The 24,476-nt window shown below is 38.5% G+C and overlaps 1 protein-coding gene across 1 annotated transcript in view; it reads left to right on the top strand.

The window, feature by feature from the left end:
* Positions 1-24,476, top strand: part of LOC105395838 — a 171,569-nt gene that overhangs the window by 67,707 nt on the left and 79,386 nt on the right. Inside the window, exons 15-31 of the mRNA XM_048628073.1 lie at positions 119-223; positions 1,098-1,216; positions 1,783-1,927; positions 3,058-3,174; positions 3,638-3,762; positions 4,133-4,361; positions 4,806-4,985; positions 5,366-5,458; positions 6,045-6,219; positions 10,188-10,403; positions 10,788-10,884; positions 11,238-11,358; positions 11,852-12,063; positions 12,676-12,826; positions 13,695-13,778; positions 15,121-15,399; positions 24,265-24,380. Of these exons, the coding sequence (XP_048484030.1) occupies positions 119-223; positions 1,098-1,216; positions 1,783-1,927; positions 3,058-3,174; positions 3,638-3,762; positions 4,133-4,361; positions 4,806-4,985; positions 5,366-5,458; positions 6,045-6,219; positions 10,188-10,403; positions 10,788-10,884; positions 11,238-11,358; positions 11,852-12,063; positions 12,676-12,826; positions 13,695-13,778; positions 15,121-15,399; positions 24,265-24,380 (2,564 nt within the window). The remainder of the gene's footprint in view (positions 1-118; positions 224-1,097; positions 1,217-1,782; positions 1,928-3,057; positions 3,175-3,637; positions 3,763-4,132; positions 4,362-4,805; positions 4,986-5,365; positions 5,459-6,044; positions 6,220-10,187; positions 10,404-10,787; positions 10,885-11,237; positions 11,359-11,851; positions 12,064-12,675; positions 12,827-13,694; positions 13,779-15,120; positions 15,400-24,264; positions 24,381-24,476) is intronic.

The raw sequence follows: 24,476 nt of genomic DNA, 5'->3' as shown, positions 1-24,476 counted from the left end.
GTGCTCTTGCTATTATTTCGTGTCACTATTTGGATAGGTTTCTGTATTGCTGTGTGTGTCATTGTTTGTTATTTCACCTAACCTTTTACGAATACTTAGTACTATTTACCGTCAACAGAAGAAGCTACACGAGGCGGAGTACGGGTCGGACCTGCCGGCCGTGCTGCAGGAGTTGGAGCTGCACCAGCGAGAGCACAGACAGATAGACCAGTTCCACGGGAAGGTGGGTTGTACGATTGTTTAGTGGTAGACTCGCGAGTAAGGAAAGAGTTCCTCTTACAAAATACAAAAAAGTACCACTTTCAAAATACCAAAAAGTTCCACTTTTAAAATACGAAATAGTTCAACTTTCAAAATACCAAAAAGTTCCACTTTCAAAATACCGACAATCGACATGCATATGCGATGTCACTGGAATTTTATCTTCTGGACGTTCTGGACGTAAAAGTAATTGGTGATATAATAATATGTATATTATTGCACCAATTTCAAGCTTTAGTTGGAAGAAATAAATTTGTGCATTTCATAAAAAATAACTTATCGGGCTTTTATCTTCATTTGGTTATTTACTAAAGTTATCATAGGTATTATTTTTATGCTGTGCAAATATATCGATTTGGTATCAGCAAATATCAATAAACAAACGAGACAAAGGAATTCGAAGGAAGGAAGTCATATTTTTGATCTTAGTATTTAAACACCTCATCGTTATTTACTTAGAGTAGGTATTTTTATGCCTATCGAAGACAACCGGTGCGGTTTTCGCACCACATCAGCTCAAAACTTTCGAACTAATGTTCCTACTGTTATTCAACCTCACAGTCCGTTTATTAAAGCGTCATTTACACGACTCAAGTTTTTTGCCTATTGCATACATTAAATTGAAGCAATAAATGGTCTAAACAATGTTTAATCCATACAAGTCATTTATTGCGTCGTGTAGATTATGGCGCTTTATTTTTTCATCCGTGTGCTAGTTTGCCATGGTACAAAAGCATAACAGACACGACCTTTCTTTGCTGTTCTTACAGAGTCTACATAATAACTTTTCCAGTGCACCATAACTGTTACATAAAATTGATTATGTATATCGTCAGGTGGAGCAGTGCGTGCAGCACCGGGCCACCTTCTCCGGCGAGGAGCTGAACTTCTACAACCAGCACCTGGGACAGCTGCAGAAGATCTACGCGGACCTGCTGTCCACTAGCACTAAACGGTAAATATACATACATACACAATACACATATTATTATATAGGTACTTACTGTCCACTAGCACTTAACGATTCATAATACCTTTATGGGGACCACGGCCATCTGACACCAAACTAGGTAGACTGTAATATGGGTGTCGGACAGCTGATATTATGTCCACAGATACATAAACGACAATCAGACACAAGGAAAACATAAGTGCTCATCACACCAATGTTTGTCCTGAGTGGGTTTGGCTTTGGAAGCAGATTTGTATATCGCCCAAGCCTCTCTGCCTTTGTCAAATAGTATAGTAATATAGCGCCAGCTATCAAAGCTAACATAAGTCCATTGTGCAGTCAGCGACTGGCGCTGATCTGACTGGCTAGCATTTCCCTTAACCCTGTCTCCGACCTGGACGCGCTCCAGCACTCACAAAACCTATCTGTTCATGTTCAAAGCAAATTAAACCATACCTAAAACCCCCGTATCTCTTACAACAATTCACAGCAACACAACCACGCTCACAATAATATTGTGAGCCTTATATTATAACCTCATATCCCTAAACCCTCCTTTCCTCTTACAGCGTATCCGACCTAGACGCGCTGCAAGACTTCCTCCAATCAGCGACGGCGGAGCTGAACTGGCTCAACGAGATGGAACAGGTGGAACTGGCCCGGGACTGGGCCGACCCGCACATCAACCTGCCGGCGGTGCAGCAGTACTATGAGGTGAGTGGGCTCGAAGGACCGGTAGCCGTTGGGGAAGATGATAATAATATGTGGGGAAATCTCATAGTCGGCCAAGCTAGGCAGAACTGTCATATGGGTATCGTACATCTGATACATCTACACAGAATACATAGATACATAATAGATACATACAATACTGGATCGAGGGCGGTGGTAACTCAGTTGGGTAAGGGCCCGCCTTTCACGGCAGAGATGCATTATAAATTATTGTTGGCCTTTTTTGACACACTAGGGCTCGTTTATTTCAGATGTTGCATGAAAATTTAACTCCCATAATATTTAAACGTCTTGGGACTTGCAAAGTATGCATGGAAAAGTTGTGTTGCCGACTTGCCGCTAGGCGTAAAATTACTGTGTAGTTATACTGTCATCTGGCGGCCATAACAAGTCTGTACTATGTATGTAGGTATAAAACTGAACGAAAAATCTAGTAGGAAAAATTCAAAATCTGGTGTTGTGTACTTTGTTTTGTTGATATTATTTTAAATTGTAATTTGTTTCTGCGCAAGCACCAATTCGGAGAGAATGGCGAGGTTTGTCATTGTTTTAATGTATTTTGTTAAAGTTCAAGTATATTTGATTTGCAATTATTTTATTTATTGGTGTGCTTTGTAGACGTTCATTCGAAACTGTAGATAATAGTTAAACAAACGTTAGAACTATGATTGGCATCAAAACAGCAGCTTCGCATATCACTTTAGCAATATTAAATGTATTTAAATACTTATCTACTCAAAGATTCAGCTTCTACAGTACTATAGTTACCAACCTACTCCTATACTTTCTGTCCTATATTCATAAAACTGTGGCTAACTATAGTTTAAAGAATTCGAAGTCATTCGAAGATTCAAGTTCGAATAAAGCAGTGTTGACAAAATATTATTATTATATCTATCTATTACTTACATCTGTAAATACAGTAGTATCAATTCTGAAGGCACCAAATTTAAATTTACCATTGTATAAACCTAAAAGCTACGACACTATCAGAGTTTCCGCAAAATTGTATAGTTTGACATTGCTAAAATTAATTTTTGTGCCTTAAAACTCAAAAAAAATATTGTGACTCCCAAAAACACCACCAATAACCTTCCCCCTCTCCCTACCAGAACCTGATGTCTTCACTCGAGAAGCGCGAGCTGCAGTTTAGTAACGTGATCGACCGCGGGGAGGCGCTGATCGCGCAGCACCACCCCGCCACCAAGACCATCGAGTCGCATCTGCAGGTATTACTGGCTTTTGACAAGCTTTGTAGATGAGCTGTTTATTGTTGAGCTCTATATGTATTTAGCAATATATTAGAGGTAAGGAGACTTTAAAAGGAAATATACATACCATACCATAGCAGAAGCTATTCTGGCTAAGCTGAAAATAAAGGGACAAGTACTAAAAAGAGCCACGTAAATTATCCACGATTTTTCTTCTTCCAATATATGAAAGCGTTGTCAATTTCCTGGCGTCGTAAACACTGCCATATGCCAATCCACCGTACAATATTCCAATCTACTTCTAGTCAACGCCATCTATGGTTAAAATTTTGAACTTGTCACTGTTTACTAAAAAGTTTCGTACCCGTTCCCTATGGGCAATATCCCAAATTTTATCTCAGCGCCATCTAGCGGCCACATTCCATACTAATTACTCTCAGCGCTATCTAGCGGCCCCCCACTAAACCTCTTTCTCCCCCAGGTGATGCAGTCCCAATGGGCGTGGGTCCTGCAGCTGACGCTCTGTCTCGAGACGCATCTGAGGCACACCACGCAGTACCACCGCTACTTCGAGAAGGTGAATGAAGCGGAGAAGTGGATACAGAAGTGAGTTTTTGATATCTGGTATTTTAGTTACAAGGTAAAATATTTTTATTTTAGGTCATATTTCTTATGGACGTTGGTGGTTTCTCTTCGGAAAGGGGTCTTTGTCTCTGATAAATAGAGGCAAAATACCTGCTTGATGTACCTTCTAATGTGAATACTTAATCAGACCTAAGCGTTATTGCTATAATTTACCCATTTGGTATGTTATATCTCGCTATAGTGCGCTAGAGTGACCTTCCTCAGATCAGGCCTAAAATACTAATATGCATCGTCCAATTTAGAAGAAGACATTAAATATAATAAATAAATATTCATTAATAGTCCTCACACCCTACCCCAACGGCACAAATAACACCCTTTCCTCTTACAGACGCGAAGAATCCCTCAACTCTACATTCTCTCAGTCGGAGTTCACACTAGACCAGGGAGAGAGACTGCTGAAGGGCATGCAAGACCTGAGAGAAGAGCTGAATGCCTACGGAACCACAGTCTCCCAGATAGTGGAGGAGGCCCAGGAGATCAGGCCGGTGAAGCAGAGGCGACAGCCGGTGACCAAGCCGTTGAGGGCCGAGACTGTGTGTGCTTATAAGCACGGGAATGTGAGTATTTTATGAGTGTTTTGGTCTTTGGCGTTGTAATGTGGTGTGGATTGTACTGAAAGATAAATAAGAGTTGGCAATTTGACTAAATTAAAGCTTACTTGTGGATAATATTTCTTTGTAGTGCTATACAGCGATAATATTTTTATAAAACTGACGCCATTTTCTTCCCTGTTTAAAGTTCATCGTGTCGGTCGTAAACAACAAATAAGGATCTATCCAATAGATGGCATTAACAGCACACATAGTTCTAACTTCAAGCTAGAAAATCGACGTACGCCTTATTAAGTATTTGCAGCTACATTAAAATTGTGAATTTTCGTATTTTAAATAATTAGCTGTATATTTATTGGCCCTTGTTGTGAAACTTGAAATTAAAACGACGAACATTTTACACAGTATTATCAAACAAATTACTAACCAACTTCCCCTTTACCCCACCAGATGGCGATAGAGAAGGGCGCCTCGGTCACCGTCCTCGACAACAGCGGGCGCTCCCGCTGGCGCGTCCGTCTGGGCGGCGCCGGCAGCGAGGCCCAGCTGCCCGGCGCGGTGGTCGCGCTACCCCCGCCGGCGCAGCCCGCGCTGCAGAAGGCCAGTGATTTGAGCGCAGCTTATGACAGGGTGAGTTGTAGTTATAGTTACAGAAAAGGGCAACCAGTGCCCGTTCGCCACTGCGACCTGAAAGATCTATTGTGACTCCCCTTGCCGAGTCAAATCTCACTCTCCAGGCAGGGAGAGTTGGTGGTTTGAGTTGTGGGCGGTAGATGGCGGTGTTTACAGATTTGGAGTGGGGTGATGGAGTTCAAAAGCGTGACTATAGATGGCGGTATTGTTAGAATTTTTGTGGTGATGTTGAAATCTATTTTCTTGTTATCTAGACTACAACGATCTTGCTGTGAACATAAATTACAAATCAAACTAGGTATATACTTACTTGCCGCCTTATACCGCTTATCTTTTAAATTGAATTCGTGTATGTTTATGAATGTTGTTTGTTGCAGTTGATTCAACTGTGGCAGAGGAAGCAGCTGAGGATGCGACAGAACATGATCTTTGCGACCATCAAAGTGGTGAAAGGCTGGGACTTCCCACAGGTAAACTGTTGTACCTACTATCTATCAAAATACACTTATCTATACATATCAAATAATAATGCCTTAGTTTGTACCTTTCGGAATAGGCATAGTTCCATTGCTGCACCCTATTTTTCGCCGGTATTGTATTATTCTTAAAAGTTCTATGTAAAAGGAAGAGGAACCCTATTTGCATACTTCGAAAATACGCAGCGCAATGCTGCGAACATAGTACTTAACTATTTTTATATTATGGCTTGCTATAGTTTTGCAAAACCATGTACATGTACAGTCAGCTGCATAAGGAGCTACACACTTTTGAACCTTGTCAATCTAACAAACCACGTATCCATTCATAGAAGCATTGAGGGTTCGTCAGTTTGACAAGGTACAGAAGTGTATAACAACTTATGCAGCTGACCGTACATGTATTATGTATTTAACGAAATATCTGAACTTATCGATAATCGAACCCACAACCCTGTCATCATGTTAACTGACCACGCCTTCCAACATTCTATCTTATTTTATTTCCCCCATGTAATCCCCCTTTGCCCTCATCTAACCCGTATGTTACCCCATTCTAAACCCCTCTTCTACCCCCCAGTTCGTAGCCATGGGCTCCGAACAGCGCCAAGCCATCCGGCGCGCGCTGAACGAAGACGCAGAGAAACTGCTGGCGGAGGGAGACCCCGCCGACCCGCAACTGAGGCGGCTGCGGAGGGAGATCGACGACGTGAATAGGCTGTTCGATGAGTTCGAGAGGAGGGCACAGGCTGAGGGTATGTTTGATATTGGTTGATAGATAGATAGATAAGTTCTTTACTTGCTTAAAGACAATACAGCCGGCGCGCGCTGAACGAAAGACGCAGAGAAGCGGAGAGAAAGATAAGCTGTTTGGTGAGTTCGAGAGGAGGGCACGCGCTGAAGGTAAAGCTTATTAGACACGGAGCTAGTATTTCAGTGGAAGCACCTTTAAGGCGCTATTATACGCAGCACCAGCCATTATAGCAGCCAGAAACAGCCGTATCTTCGTCAACTTCTGAGAGGAGGGCACGGGCTGAAGGTATGTTCGACAATTAATTTACATTTATTTGTTGGATGCATCGAAGTAAAAAATCTCGGTAACTAAAAGCTGAGGCTCTCTAAGTAAGTCAATCCGCCGCAAATTACGTCGCACCTACGCACCCACAAAACTACAATGTCACCGCCATTGTTGCGGCTCAGTTTTTAATAAGCGGGCTTTCTTCCGCCTTTTTTTCTACTTCGATGGTTCGAATACGAATATGAGTATGATAGTTCGTTCTTGATACGATCTGGCATAACGTCGTTACGAAGTACTAAGCCATCAGCTACTTTTTAATAGAACTGTATCACACAACACAATGCCAATGCTAGTTATTTAGGTCCCCCTATTATTAATTACTACAAATTAATCAATTAACATGTCCTCTGCCTAGTCGAAATCAATTAAATTAATTGGTCAATTTTCTTATTGAGTTTTGAACACTGTATTGATCTTGGCATCTCAGTTTTTGGGTCAAATTCGGGTAAATACTTTTGAAAGACGTCATGAGTATCTAAAAATATCAATTGATTATCATTGTCCATTTTGTAAAGCTTTTCGTATTACATTTATGTACAGTCGGTATGTAGAATCTCGTTTTATATCTTGGTACATAATAAACAGAAAATATACATGACAACATTGACAACCATACAATGAATCAGATATTGCATGTTCAACTTGACCTTTGATTATAATTTTAATTAGGCCAGATTTGTTAGGTGGTACTATAATATTCTTACATACCTTACTCGCAAAAGTGATGTAAGAATTCATCAAAATATAAGTATTTGGTCACGAATGTGCAAGCAGATGTGGCTAGATGAGGAAGGTTGAGGACAGTGTCAAGGGCTCTTTGGTAGAGGCCTATGTCCACTAGTAAATGATTTCTACTATTGAAATGTAGTTCAACTGTATGGTATTTTCTTAAATGATAGAACAACGGTTGATATCTAAACTCAAGATCTTTCAGACAAATAGGTGTAATGATTACAAGCATGCTATGCCATTGCGACAACAGTTACGTATTAGAAACATGACAAGTTTGCGAAAATAGATAAAATGTAGGTACTGGATGGATGAGGAAGGCTGAGGATCGAGTGTAGTTTAGAATAATCGTCCAGAAAAACAAAATGACCTTTTGAAAAAGTAACTTGATTATATTGGTCATCGTTAAAAACTACTTCACTTTTATCTTAAATTTATGTCTCGCCAAGATAAAGCTACCCTTATCTGAAAGTAAGTATACTTAAAGGAACCTACTTTAAAAGCTATTTTACATCGGTCAATAGGTGCACGAAATGAGCCTCCTCTAGTGACGTTCGGCGCACCCAGGGCAGTCAGTGACTGACGACGCTATTATAACTTCCTAGACCATTTAAATTTTAAAACTTTAAGTAGAAGCTTTAATCAAAATTTTCTAAGCGCCTAGCTATCTGCCTAAAGTACCTACTCGAGCCCAGTTTTAAATTCCACATGTGAAAATAAAATTACAATAAGTAGGTAAGTCTATGTAATATTGCCATCTGCCTACCCTGCCAGCAATTATAATATGCATCATTGTTGACGTTATACTATCACTATTTATGTAAAGCCATTATTCTTAGCTGTATTCCTCTCGTAACGAAGATAACAAATGACAAACGACAATACAATGTGGGTCATTAGGCCAATCAGGACTCCTGTTTACAGTGCGACTGGCACTTTGAGCGATGGTGTCATACGCCGGTGTAGGGCGGCGATACACTCGCGATATCGTTATAGGAGGTGGGTGTAGCACGCACCTTAGAATGTTGTGTAGTAAGATTGGGTGGTGTTGATACTTACCGTGTTTGTTGTAGGACAGAAAAAGTTAATTGTGTAGAGGGGTATATTTGTGGCATCTTAGACACTAACTGTTCAGATAACCCCTTTTCAATTATCAACGCCAGTAGTAATAAAATTACTGGTTATTAATACCTACTTGGTAGCGAACTTAAAAAAACAATGCGTTTGAAAAAAATATCGCATATCGTCCACTGTAACTCTCGTAACTGACACTATTCGGTAGATATAATTTGAAGTATCAAACTCTCTTGTTCACACTACACTATCCCACTACGGTCCACTTACGCGCCGTATCGTCATTATGTCCAGTTTTCAAGATCGCGCCATCCCGTAGGATCGTGAGCCCAGTCCGTAAAAAAACAACTCTTATTACGATCGAAAACCACCAAGCATTTATAAAGAGTTTAAAGTTTGGGCTACTCTAAAAATGTGGCTGCTATTTTTATATGAATAACTGTAAAAGAAAATGATACCTACTTGCCTTTGATTTGATTTGTTATTTTTAGAAATGTGTGGTATATTTAATAAGGAAAATAAATTACGTTATAATGTGTAATTTACTTACCACATAATAATATACCTATTTATATCACAAGAGTGAAAGGATGACTGTTCAGTACACTTCTTGTTTAATTATCATTTTAAACAATAAATATTATTAATAGCACTTCATGCATAATTATGTTTACAAAACAATAATGCACAATATTTCATTCATATCTGTTGTCATGTTTAGTAGTGGGCAGTTCCTTGTAACAAGAAAAAGTTGTTAATTTACAAGATTTTATTAAAAATAAATATTTCTTCTTTAGTTTTATATAATCAGAGTGGAAACCATAATTATTTTTGTGGAAGAATTGTTTTTAGTATAAAAATACAGTTTTCATCACGAAGTGTGTTAGTGACTCAAGATGAAAAAACTCAAACGGATATTTACCCTTGGGAACCATGCTAACCCCAGTGGTACGTAATTTCTTAATTACTTTACCTATTAATAAAACCTATTTTTGTAAAGTTTCCCTTAACTATAAATACATTTATGCAGGTAGTCAATAGTAAACATTTATGTATGAAGTAAATAGAGGTATTTAAATAAAATTTACATCTATTTTATACATCTATTAAAAAGTATTATAAGTAGTTTGATCGATTCAAATGCTGTTCCATTATTCTCGGAGTTCCAAACTTCCGTACTCCTAAATAAAATACCTAAAAACACCTAATTGCCCCCTTTAAAATAGGTGACGGCCATTGCCGAACATCGTGTGGTCATGCAGAGTGTAGATAGTTAAGTGGCTGATCATAAATTGGACAATAACAGACGTGGGCGGTATAATGGTCGTTAAAATCTATTTAATTTATTTCCTTACTGTACGTAAAGGTTACAATGTGTACAAATGTTGATAATTTATTAGTTTTATAAACCCATGTTACAATATTTACAATGTCCAATGTACTTAATAAAATACCTAAGTACGTAATACCGCACCAATGAAAAGATTCAACTAAATTGGTGCAGCCAAAGAATAGGTATCTACGAAAAAAAATTACCTAGACATTCACATTGTACGAGGTTTAAGTACAAGTCTTCCTGAAGAGGAAGTGTACCGACTTTCAATCTCAAGATAGATAGATACTAGATCTATCTATCTTGAGATTGAAAGTGGCATCCATCTGTGCGTGTTGCATTTACTAACCAATCAATGATAAGAGAGGATTCGGAACGTGTCCTTGCCAATAGACGAATAGCGGCCGAGCAGCATAGCTCGACGTTATGACACATTCTACCCACACCTCTCCGCAAAAATCTTCCTACCTATACAAGTATAATTCACGAACCCCCATTTTCCCCCACAGAGGAATCCAAGAACGCGGCCCGCATCTTCACGGAACAAGCGTCGGACCTTCTCGAAAGTCTCGAAGCTCTGGAGAAGCAGCTGGACTCTCGCATCTCGGCGGCCATCCCGCGCGACCTGGACGCGCTGGAGCACGTGGTGCTGCAGCACAAGGACTGGGAGACCAGCGTGCACGCGCTGAGCCGCCGCGTCCACGAGGCGAGGGGCACCTTCAGAGGTGAGGGGGGAGAAATTGCAGGATTTCACAGATAATGATTTAAAATGTTTCTGTACCTGCTTGGAGAAAGAAAAGAAAGAAAGAAGTAGTAAATACATTCAGAAACCGTGAATTACTTATTTGATTAGGTACAAATATCATGTACCAATGCATATTTATGCAAGCTATCTGAAAATGCCTGACGAAGTTTAGATAAAAATTATGTCTTCCTTATAATAGCACTATATGTATTTTCGTATTACCTATATACTCTTATTTATGTACTAGGTATAGTATCTACTGACTACAACCTTCATATTGTTATTTTATAAAGTACTTATGGAGCTGATTGATTGATATTTGAAAATCCATCATTCTAACCATTTTATTCTCTTGTCCCCTCAGGCATCGCGCTGAAGACTCCGGCGATGAAGAAGCTCCTGGACAAGTTGAATGGCTGCTGGAACGACATGCACTCCAAGTCGCAACTCTTCGTCGAACGGTGAGATTGTTACTTATAATAATTTTCGCAATTCGTGGATTACAGTCGTGAGCATATGTATTTCTAGTATTTTTGTGACTTGTTTCATGGTACTCGAAGGAATGATTTAAATGCGAATATTTATTGAAAGTGATAAGGAACTCCTGTAGTATCGAACAGTGGACGATTACGCACGGATGATGATGATTAAGGTTTTAGCGTAGCAGCATAGCATCGTAATTAAAGCTGGGTAATTTTCATACTTATACAAAAATAACATGTTTTGTGTTCCTGCACTGTGTCTGAAAATTCTGAAATATACTTATAACGTATTTTCTTTCTCTCTCTAACATCTCCTGATATCTCTATTGCAGTCTCAAGTTCGTGGAGATCGTGATCAACAGCATGGAGGAGAACCACCAGACCATCTCCGAGTTCGAGATGAGACTGGCGAAGTTCAACGACCTGCCCAACGATGTGGAGATACTGAAGGACGTGAGTATACGGGCTGGTGATGATTATGATTGTAGTCGAGTATACATGAGCTAAATATTGCGCCATCGAGCTTCATCACCTTGTTTTACCAATACAGTTGGTGGTACAATAGCGTGGTGGCTGATAAGATGTCGTACTCTCATTCGAGAAGCTGTTTTGATTCAAAACCTGCCATGTTTCCATGAATTCTTTAGAAATAGGGAATTTAAATAAAGTTATACCACTTGCGATGCAACTTGCACCACGTGCACTTCCGGTGACATTTAGATTTACCCCATCTAGATGTGTGTACTCATCAATCCGTATGGACCAGCGTGGTGGGAAATAGTCCTAGCTTAGGTAAGCTGTTAAAACCGTAATGGGGTATGCACAAATATTCCATTCACGAGAGCCATGACTCCCTGAGTCACCCCAATTCAGCTTACTATATATTTTTTTATATAACCACTGTTTATTATTAATCAACCCAACTAAACCCCCTATCCCTCCACAGATGCACGACGACCTCCTCCGAATGCAAGTCCAAGTCACCAAGCACCAGACCCACATCGACCAGATGAACGACGACTGTGCGCAATGCAAGCGCGTGGTGGAGGCGTCCCGCGCGCCGCTCGCAGCCCGCAGCCAGGACCTGGCGCGCCTGCAGGCGGACGCGGCGCAGCTCAACCACCGCTGGACCGCGCTGTGCGGGGAGCTCGCCGACAGGTACAAGACATGGCGGATAGGGAGGCAAGATGGCGGATGGTATGATAAAAGAGCGTGTAACTTAAGAACGGATGGAGTGATTTTGATGAAAGTTGGGTTGGCAGATTCTAAATTAAAAGAGCTTTCGAACAGAAGTAGCGACATTCTAATCGGATGAACCGTTGTGGAGGTACATTGCCTCAAGGAGAACTAACACACCTGTTAAAAACGGTCCTCTACACAAACAATGAGAAAACAAAGTCAACTACCTTAGCTGTCTTACTTTTTGATCATAACAATACTATAATCCTACAGTCAAAATAACCTCCAACATTCCTCATATAATAAACCACCTTCTCTGATACCATAGAAATAATATTAAATAAACTAATAATAGAAAACTTATATTTAACTAGATGTACCTACATATTTACAAATGTTGGTGGCGCTCTTCTGTTGCACCCCACCCAAAGGTACCACGCAAAGGTATAATGCTGGCTGTGTTTCCTCATTTCATCTGTTGACAGCCTTCTGACAAAATATACCAAAGACAATTTAAATATAATTATTTAAACCTTCTCTGATAATAACACTTATCTTAAAGTCAAATAACCTCCCCCATTCCTCCCCCAGGCTCCGAAGCTGCGAGTCCGCGTACCAGCTCCTCCGCAACTACAACTCGGGGCTGGAGAAGGAGGCGGAATGGATAGATGATACCTTCTCCAAGCTGCAGGCCATGCCGCCGGTCGAGGTCCGGCCGAAGGAGCAGCTGGAGCCGACTAGGGTGAGCCTTGTGCCGTGGTAGGATGAGAAGTCAAAGTGAAAAGTCAAAGTCATTTTTTTTATTCATCGTATAAATATAAAATTTTCTGATGAACGTAATTTTTTACTAACTACTCTCCGTTCGGATAAGGGGCTCTTTGTCTGAGACGGCAGTTTTGAGGCTGCGCGATTTGAGTGAGCGCGATGCGAAACTCTTGTCACGTCTTAAATGCACCCCTACTAGCCCTTCTGTTTAGAATGGGACATGCCGTTGGGTTTGTTGTTGTTTCTTTGTGGTCAAAAGCAGTGATTTTAGGTTTTGTGAATTTGGTGAAGATGTTTTATGACCTTTTTAAGCATTTTAAAGATGGAGACTTCAGATGATTTACTTATTATGGCATGATATAAGATCACTGAGTGGTATTTATGAAGGTTGCACTTTTAACATTTGAAATAATGTTGGTAATATTTGTATCAACCGATTAATCTATTTTAATTGCACCGAATTATTTATATTTGCACGATATTTTTTCACATTTATCTAAATTAAATTAAGTACAAAGGCTACATGACCAAATAACAACAGTATACAGGTTATAATTTAACGTTAACTTTGCACCAAACTCCGGAATATTCTGCACTATTAAACATAAAGTCACAAACGACTCAAATGAATACCTTAATATGCACAAAAATATATTCTGCACTATTACAGCTCGATTTTTTGATTAAGATTCAGAGAAACACCTAATTTAACAACAAAGACAAATTCATTATGTGTTACCTTATAGCCTGTTCTAAAATAAAGCACCTATCTTAATCCAGAAACCGAGCGACTCTACTAAAGTTTAATAATCCTAATCTGTGGGTGTCTTGTGGCGATTTCACAGAACTTACTGACGAGTGCCGTCGAGAGGACTCCCAAGATCGAGAAAGTAAACGTGGACGGAGGAAGGTTCATTCGAGAGGCCAAGGTAAATCCCCATTGGTGGAATATTACACATTCAAACGTTACGAGCGATATATAAAGCCTATATAATGCTCCGTTTCATGGGAAATTGGGCGTGATGAACCGAAAACTATAACCTTATTCGTTGTGTTGAAGTTGTGATGGCGCATTTTTACTTGAAACAGAGTATTCTTGCCAGCAAGCACCGAATCTTTAGAATATAAGTAGTTCCAATAATATGGAAGAAATGGTAACTCTTAAAGAAATTCTGGCTCTCGTTCACACTATATGGTTTAACGTTGTGTGTGAATGAGATGAATATATTTCGCTCGTTTCGGTTGTTTGTGTATGTGGTGCTGATGTGTTGAGGAGTTGTTACATTCTCTGAGACACATCAGTTACACTCAAAATTGTTGTGAAATACGTGATGAAGCTTGTTGATCCAGAAATGTTCTATGTTTCTTCTTGATATCCTCTGTTGTGAGTTGCGAAAGGTCGTCTAAAAGTTATACTTTCCCAGAGGTCCGTTTAGGAATGCAACCTTTTTAGTGCTGCTTCCCTTGTCTCTGCTTCTTGTGTTTGTTTTTTTCTGTGGGTCTATTTTCAAATTTCGAAGTCTCTTTTTATGTCGGAGGTTATTTTCTTGTTTTCGGCCTGTATTTTGCACGATTTCTTATTTCTTTTGTTTCACAGCGTAGTTTGTGCTTCGCGCTGCATGATAATCGAGCTTTTTGACGTTTCCTAATGCTTTTGGCGGCAAAATAATCTGGTATTGGTGTGATGCATTGTGCTAATTGCCTAATACACATAACTATAGAGGTGAGTGTTGAATGTGTGTGATTGGTTCTTTAAAATATGTTAAAATCTATGTATAATATAAATATCATTTTACGGGGCTTATATAATTTCAATGAATAGTCTGGGATACATATTTTCTTACAAAATGCATGCTGTTTTGCTATTTCAAAATAGAAAAAATACCAGGAAAAAAAAAACTGATTTCATGACTGTAAGTTTGGGGTTTTGCTTGGGTTTTTGCAAGTGTTTGTTTGTCTGATTATATGTTTTGTTGCACGCTTCAAAGAAACCCTGTACTATTTCCAGGACAGCTTATACACTTCCAGCATTTTCTCATACCTATAGACACCCTTAGCTGGACCAAAATAAATCGTACGAAAGAGATTTTAGTAAGGAGACCATTTGCAAGAGATGTATGGAAGTTTTTCCCTAAGTAGAAATGTTAATTTATGTATGCCAGTGTCAGAGCGAAAGCAATCTAAAACCAACCAACCAAAATAAACCCCTAATCGCTTCACGATTAAAACCTAACCTCAAAACTAACCCGCTTGAATCCTAACCTCATTTAGATCAACTCTTCGCGATGCCAACGCTACAACGAGTGGCTTTGCGATGAGATCCACCCGTCGTGTGACATGAAGCAGCTGAAGAGACAGGCGGAGCTGGACATGGCTGAGCGACTCCGCAAGCGTCAGAAGGTGGTGGACCCTGAGCGACTGCCGACTGGAGCTGAGTCAGTGGCCAAGGAGCTGGATGAGCTGAACGCGAATCACCAGAAGCTTCTAGATCTCCTCTATGAGAGGCTGAGGAGGATCGCCGCCGCTAACCCCGGAGACATTGTCACTTTGGTGAGTTTTTTTTTTCTTTTTTTTTTCGAGATTTTTCCGTGTTGACATGTAGCTTTTCAGTAACTGGTAAACACATTTATGCTCTTAATTTGAGAGTGGATTGATCATGTAACAGGTCTACGTACTGTCTGTTATTTTCTCTCAAAGGATAAAAAATTATGTACTCATTCCAAGAAACAAGGAAATATAAAATACTGGCAACATATAACTGTTTTCTAAATGATACGGCGCGAAATTTAAAATTCAAATTTTAAACGGAACTTTAAGCATCATCTTATTCCGAATATGTCCTTTAAGTTTATGCAAATAAGGCATACGTCACGTTTACCTGATTTACGCACCATGATGTCACTCTTGTGTTATGTCATTACCGGACATTAAGGCCAGTGCTAAGGCTAAAGTGTTTGTGTCGTTTTTTTAAGCAATGACCATGCATTGATGGATTAAGAAGAGACGTTAGATTGCATCATGTAGGTACCTCATGCCCACTCACTTATAGTGTCTAATATATATTTATCTAGTATATAATAGGATATATTTTAAGTATTTGCGTTTCTTGTTAACCCTCGAAGAAAACAGAAGTTTGTCCCCTTCCAGTTCATTTGTAGCTGCACTTGTGTGTTATATCACTACCTTTAACTATTGCTATAATAATTCGAGACTAGAGAAGGAAGAATCAACGGACAAAATTGTTTCCACATAATAATATACTCACAAAATAAATAACCGTCTGGTTTAACCATCAAAACAACTGAAAATACACATACGTAGGTACTTATAAATCCTTTTTCGGAAAATACAAGAAAAAATACTCCTTTTTTGTCTCAAACGGTCACCCACAATCTACAGTATGATCTAAGAACAATTTATTAAATTACGTTTCAAATATAAAGTCATTTATTGAACGCCCACTCGTTAGAATACATTAAAATATGGCGCTTGAGTGGGATGCAAGGACTAGACTTATGTCGCTTATGTGTATTCGTGAACACTGAGATTCGATAAAGCTTGTTGCTTATTCAAGCTAAGGTAAAGCCGCTACTTCAACCGGAAATGGAAAGGAAATATTATTTTAAAAGTATTTATAAGACATCAAATTAGGTATTAAGTAGGATAATTTAATGAATTCTACAAATTATAATACTTACTCCTGCTATACACAATAACTTAGGTGCCATTTTCCGTAGCTGTTAACTTCGATGACATCATAGCTTAGTTTATTTCATATTTCTTAGATTAAAAGCACACTTGGCTATAAAATAGAGACATTTATAGTCTGCTTTGAATAAGCCTTGTGCTATTACCACAGAATAATAACTCTATTACTGAGATAACCTTACATGTTTTTAGCGATACAATTATACGATCCTTTACTTTTATTGCATACAGTGACCTAATCAGAACTTTTGTCGATATACCTACTATATATTATTCTCTGTCGCTTGATAATGTAAATTAAGTTGTTCTTTCAGAGTATCACTAGCTAAAAAGATGTGCAACTTTTGATCTTTGATTTTTTATCCATTGAAATGGCTTACTGTAGTTAATATGGTGTAGGTATTAAAGTAAACATGTCCAATCTATATTTAGGTGCCACATGACTGAGTCAGTCAATAAATATAGCCATTATGGCATCACTTTAGGTAAAATACACTCTATATAAGTAGGTACTCTAACTTTAAAATACAGAATGTAGAAGTGATAATCTCGAAAAATTTTACTACCTATAGATAGATGATCTAATGACACAACATAAACTTTCACATAAAAATGTACAGGTACTAAACCTAAAAAAAAATTTGAGGGCGTATACCTAATTTACACTCTGTATACCTACATATATTATCAACAATAAAAACAATACAAACATTACACCGGCATGGTTATTTAACAAAAGAGTTAAAATTAAGTAATGCTGCAAAAGAAATGACATCATAAGAATCATGATTCATTTGAATCTTGTGATAAAAATGAGCCATCATTCTCTCACATTCTATACGGTTTAGTTTCTTGAACTTTGATGTAAAATTTAACGCTCTGTGCCTACGCATCAAAAGATAAATTATAAAAAATATGCTAACTAAATGTGAGCAAAATGTACAGCAGAATTACTGAAGCTATTTTAACTATTTATTGTCATTGCTTCTGTCAGGCCCTAGGCAGTACCTTGGTAGTACTCAGGGCTTAGGACGGTAAACAAAATCTGCCACTGGTCATGTCTTGGGTTCGATTCATAGCTGATTGGACTTTTACCAATACCTTTACATACGTACCTACCTGTGTGTACATTTCCGGGAAGTTTAAAACATTGTCAAGGTTGTTGTTTTAATTGGTTGTTAATCGTGATACAGAAGCTCCACATGGCGGGTCGTGAGTGGGATCAATAAAGTTTACAACCGAGGAAAATATTGCTCAAGTCTTAGTCAAGTATACATAGGCAGCCATTAAAACATAAATGTTAAGAATGTTGAGTTTTTTAAAATTATGTGGGTACTGTAGGTACCTACCATGTTTTAAGTGTTCGAAAATCCATCTAGTTTCCAGGGTGTAGTCTATGTCCTAGTTGTCTTAAGTAGTAAAATTTAGGTCAACTGTACAACTTTTGACACTTTTTATTACTTACTTAAACAAATTCAACTAACTACTTACAATACAAACCTTGAAACTCCCCCTTATGATATAATTTTCCTCTTGCCCATAAAAATATCGTAAAAATATAACTACATGTAAATAAGAACCTACCTAAGTGTATTTTAATTTATGTTGATGTTGATTGTGGTTAAACTTTATATGTTACTAAAACGATGTAAAGGTTCATTTTTTAGTAGGAAGTATCTACATATGAACGGATTAATAATTATTATCTTTCTACACTAAAATTAGTTAAAACAATAATACAAGTTCCGAATCTATGATATCATCCTTAAATATTAAAATAGTAACATGTGGCCATCCAGTACAAAATATCCTCCTTATGATATGAAATGGCATGCCACTTACATTACTTACCATTAAAATGGCTATAAGAGATATTAGGGTAGATTATAGTTTTGGTTTACTTGAAGATATGAGTACCTACTGCTAGAGAATAGACTTTGTCATCTTCTTATTAAATTGTCGGTGACAAACACAAGAGTGCATCGAAAGTTTGTCACCGTTTAAAATCATTAAGCTGCACTGAATACAACTCTTTTTTTTCTGTATACTTTTTATCCAACCACCTACTTACCTCATTTTGGCGAGTTTGTCTGACAATGTCATATAATTTACCGGTGTGTCAGAGTGTCAGTAGAGTCATGACGTAATTTACTTAACGACACGACCGTCCGTGGTCGCAATGTCAAGGTCTGATTACATGTGAGATAGATATTAGCACGCTTGTCATAAATTATTGCTTAAACTTTGTATTTAGGTAAAACGTACCTTTATTCGTGCATTGTAGGGTTTGTGTAACTCATAACTGAATGGAAAATAATCCACTTGATGTTTATACCTAGTTATTATGACGTCGCAGTAATAAACTGAGCCACTCAATTCTTATTTCTTTTCTCACAGTTTAATCTAAACCCTGAACTAAACACTGAATAATAATCCAAGCCATGGCGTCATCGGGGCCACTGCAGCTAGCAAGTGAATCTATCTACGATTTGATACGATGACGGCTGACGCTTCAAACAGCCATTGCTTATGTATGAGATTTAAAAAAAAAACTTAGTAGCGCGCGAACGAGGCCCGGCACTTCACGCGTGTGTTGTGGCGCCAAAATAATTTGTCCGCGAACTGCGATTTCGAACGAAATACGAATTTAGAATTTAGAACCGAATCTCGCAAATAAGTGTTCTGAGTGTTTTGGTTTGTCTCCTGCCAGTGCTATTAATTTTGTGTTTTAAAAACCAGTGCGGTTTAGTTTTAAAGTGTGAAGAGTGTTAGAGCTGTGTTGTGAAACACTTATCGGATTTATCACCTGTGAATAAGCAAATCGACATTCATTTTCTTTATCATACTTTTATAAACCTAAGAATCCAACGATGAAAATTCCTGATAAGGAAAGACACGCTGATTTTAGCAATATTTAATTTCAGTAATTATTTTAATGACAACATACCTTCACCTACTTTGTTGCAATGCCAAAAAGGTCATAACTCAAAAAACGCAATTATTATTTTAATTTAGAGGTGTACCAGAATACCAAACGGTTAATATCGCGAGTTAAATCTTAAAGAAAACTCAATCTTTTCAACATTAATGATAACTTAAAGTTATAGGTAAATACTTACTTAGTTAATAAATTCTGCCATGAAATATTTTCAAAGCACTTACTGATATAACAATTATGTTTACTAACCAATAAAGATAGCAGCAACACTTTAATCCTGAAAGTAATCAATTTAGTGGCGTACACTTGAACTTTCTTTATCAACATTTAAAAGTGTTTTTATTTATTTGATAAGCAATATTAAACGACCTTGGCCAATCTAGACCATTGACAATCTAGAGTCATTCGGTCATCGTGAAGAAATGTTGTCATATCAATGACCGGAAGTAGTTGTTTCAAATTTGGGATTTTCTGGCTGTAAATAAATAGTTGCGGGAAGAATAAATTTCATTAAATGATTTGACATTCATTTGTTATGTAGGTATGTTAGTTAGGTAAACGTATACCTATCACCGGCTGCACGCCCGTAGAAGAACTTAATGATATTTATATCTTTCAACTGAAATAAAATGTAGCAGCATAATAAAGGGCCAAACTACGTGTACTATACATCACATGTAGCCAATTCACCTAGTAGAATAGAGATATATAATGTTGTATAAAGTTTCGTATTTTCCCCTACGGCTGTGACACATATTGTGTGCCTAATCTGTCCGACACATACAATACGCCGCGTTGACCCAATCACCTCGATTAATTCCGTCCCCTAACCTCAGTGCGATATGTTGGCACGTGCGGCGTTTTAGCGCTCCTGTGTGCATGTGCTTAGCTGGAGTGTCAAATGTGCATGAATGGATTTAAAATTCTATTGTGCACTATTTGTTGTGATTGAGATAAGGCAGGTTTTGGGTTAGCCGTTGTTGTGTAAAAGTTTATTTGAATAATGTAATGAAGCTTGGATTTGGCATAAAAACCTACCTACTTAATGTTATCAGCTAAGTAAAATCTCTGACACAGAGCCAAATCTGTAACAAAAGCAGCCGACGTATTTGCTCATTTATTAGAATATCAATGAAAATGTTTACAACTCAAGTTTAAAGTTCAATGTCATTTAGATAAAGTCGACTTCACAGAAAACTAGTTGTGGAAGTTGTTTACTAAAGTTATTTCGCAACACTCTCTATTGTAGTAACTAAAAGTGTGCATTCACTCTTGCCTATTTGGCATCGATTGCCGTTTCTCATCTCTACTACAGAATGCGTACAGTACGGATGCCAAACTTCTATTTTTAAATCAACTTTGACATGCTCCTCACTTCACCAGTGTTCCATCCTTACTCTATGGTCTTTCCAAAATGGACTACTTCGGCTTCCTTTTCCATGCCGTAAGTTTTTTTTATCTGTGAAGATTTTCACGGCTCACTTTTCTTAATCTGTTGCTTGGGATTTTTCTTATGAAGAAAGCGTTACGTGTTTTCATTGGATGCGCATGAGTTTCTCTATTCAATTCATGTTCATAATTGTTTATGTAGATTGCTAGTTGTTATGTTTGTATATGTCTGGATACTTATCTAAATACAGTTTCTATGGGATACCTAGTTATTGATTTGGTAAACATTGTGGGTCATTATTCATTCATGTTTAAATTAAATAAACTTCATATTTAATGGCAGACAAGAAAGTATATATTCTTGCATTAGGGGCCGTCCATTAATCACGTGAGGTCGTTTTTCTCATTTTTTGACCCCCCCCTCCCCCTTGGTGATATTTGGTGAGGTTTGGGACCAACCCCCCCTCCCCCCCCTGGATCACGTGTATTTTTTTGGAAGTCTACGTAAAGGCAATTTTTGACTAGAAAAAAAATAGGTCATACTACAAATCGTTAAAATTTTTGCGCCGTCCAAAATATCGGTTCAGAAATACCTACCTTTTTGACAAAAAAATAATACACGTGATGTCTAACGAGAACCCCCCCTCCCCCCACGTGATGTTTTGTGAGGTTTTCAGTACCCCCCTCCCCCCCTTTGAGCCTCACGTGATTAATGGACGGCCCCTTACCCATTTTTGCTAAACGTAAAATTGACAATCGTATTTTCCAATACCCACATAGCAGAGATAACATAAAATGGGTACCTATTCAATGACAGAAAAACCTAGACCCAAATCTAAAAGCTTATTGCTTTAACTGAACGAGCGAAATTCAAGGTCTTGAACTTGGCATTTCTACGTGTTTTGTTTATTAAATATGTAACTTTTCTGCCGAGGTCACGTAGTGACTAAGTAGGTAGCTATAAATTATGATGTTACTTAACTGGTTTTTGAGGCATTTCGCTATAGTATCGATTACCTAATAAACATTTTTACGTCAAAACATAATCGTCATAACATAGCTGTCAAAATATGCAAGCTGAAGTAGCAGTGGGCTGGTCATATCTGCCGAAGAACCGATAACCGTTGGGGTAGACGAGTTCTCGAGTGGAGACCACGAACAGGCAAACGCAGCGTGGGACGCCCTCCTGCCCGCTGGACTGACGACCTTAGGCGGGTGGCGGGTAGTGGTTGGATGAGGAAGGCCGAGGACCGAGTGTTGTGGCGCTCCTTGGGAGAGGCCTATGTCCAGCAGTGGATGATTATTGGCTGATGATGATGACGTCAAAACAGTGCGCCAACAAAAAATCTCAAAAACTTTTGTGGTTCTATTCTATCGCTTTTAGCAATCTCTTTCAGGAACCTATTTAGTTGATGCAAGATATTAGGTTATTAGGTTCATTGTCATTAAATATATCCGCTGCTAAAACGTGTACTTATTTATTATTAACTCAAAAGACATAACAGTTTTTAACCAACCAAAAAACTTAGGGCTTCAGGAAATTTAGTTCAGTTAGACAGTTTTAAATCCCATATTATTTTGTTTGTCCCTACATTCTGTCGCGTGACATTGGCAGGTCATGCAGCACAATCGATATTAGTTATCGAAACATAACGGTAGGGTTTTCAGGTGGTCAGGTTTCTCTTATCATTATTATGTCTTAAACCTAGTAAAATATAAGTATATTTATGTAATCCTTTATTGCACAAATATAAAAATAAGTGTACAAAGGGTGGACTTAATGCTACAAGCATTTTCTACCAGTCAACCCACAGGAGGTATAGGTGTTTTAAACAGGAGATAGGTTTATACATATACATCCCATGAGATTTGTAGTTTAACTAACAAACAAAAATCACGCCTTTCAGAGAGAAAATACGCATAGGTAAGCTGCCTATAATGTAAAAAGAATGTTATGAGTTGTTTGGGATAGTTATGTATGGATATTATTGCTATCGCTTTGTCCATCATACCATCAACATACCAACTTACACTATACATTAATAGCGTTGAAAACCTTTTTAAGTGAGTTATTTATTATTCGTAAACAGCCCGGTTGCCAACCGACAGTAGCTTAAAAAAGCTCATAATAATAAATCAGCGTAATTTACTGCGATCAAATTTGTAATCCCGAATTCTGGAGGAAACGAGTGACCTAAAAAACTACTGACTCCCTTGAAAATAAAGTTCTCGATTCGATAAAACAAAAAGTTACGAGTGTAAAGACCGCACCGGGTTGCGCGCGCACCCTCAAACCACGTATTGAGTCGGTCAGTCAGTGTCATAACCTCAAAACACGCCTATCAGCTGATTTCCACTTTAAACGTTGAATAACAATAATTGCCGGCATAAAAACGCGACTGCCCAGTCCGGTGAGCGTTGCGAAATGATTCAAATTTAGAACTGCGGATTTTTGTTTCGTTTGACTGGCTCGCTGGCTTCCATTCAGTTTTTCCGTCGCGTATCGGCCAGCTGTATTTTCCTATGCAGCATTTTTCTCGTGTTTGCGTTTGAGTTTAGAACTTCTTTCTTAAACTGCACTTTAATTCACCGGTTTTTTATTTTATTAATTTGTTTATTTCCTATGTGTTTCTAGGTTACCGTTAAATTAAACCGATTTACAGTGATGTCCTTGTTATAATGTAATTATGGAATGTGATGAACAGACAGTGCGTAAACTATGTTATTGTTGAGTGAACGTTTAAAAAATAAGTGTTTTTGTGTTGTTTGTAAACTATTGACTGTATAATGGAGGACGATTACGAATATGATTTTGCGTACGAGTGCCGGGTGGGTATTTTGTTATTGATTGTCATTTCCAGTTATAGTCAAACAGTTTCACTCAAATGCTACCAAAACCGTCTACCGTATCACCATTGAATAAGATTTATTTATCTGGGTTTTGGTTTTAGTTAAGCTATGTGACTATACCCTATGCCGGTAAATGCGCAGATTTGCATAGAGTGCGGTTGTCAACAGTGTCATGAGTTTTAAGAGTAATATTTATTAAAACTTTTATATTTTATATAATGATCTTACCATACCTACTAGCCCTCAGCTCGATCACTGAAAACCGCACTCGTATCCTATAGTCCTAACCTCCAACCAGTAAACTTAGACCCTCCTCTGACCTGTCTCTCGCCTTGTCTCCCGCATCTCGACTCGCCCTCAGCTCATGTAAATCCTAGCTCGACCCGTAAAATAAACCAGTTTACCTAGACTTGTCCACTTGTCTTATTTTCCCCATCCCGACACCTCTCACCCACCCCTCAGCTCCATATGCGTAAAACAAACCAGTATACCCAGACCCGCCTCTGACCAGCCCCTCGCCTTGTCCGCAGCGTCTCGTGGAGGCCATGGCCCCGCGGCCGGCGCGCTCCTTCCGCCAGGAGTTCAGCATGCACGACCTGGCCACCAGCTCCGAGACCACCTACACGAGCACCTTCAGCAGCGAGCAGTGAGTACTTTGTAATAGTATATAGGTTGTATAGTATAACTAAACCAACTACCTGGTCCACCAACCCGCACTGGCCAGTAGCGTGGTGGAATAGGC

Source organism: Plutella xylostella, chromosome 20, assembly GCF_932276165.1.
Source record: "Plutella xylostella chromosome 20, ilPluXylo3.1, whole genome shotgun sequence".
Classification (NCBI taxonomy): Eukaryota; Metazoa; Arthropoda; class Insecta; order Lepidoptera; family Plutellidae; genus Plutella; species Plutella xylostella.
This window is presented reverse-complemented; position numbering and strand designations above follow the sequence as displayed.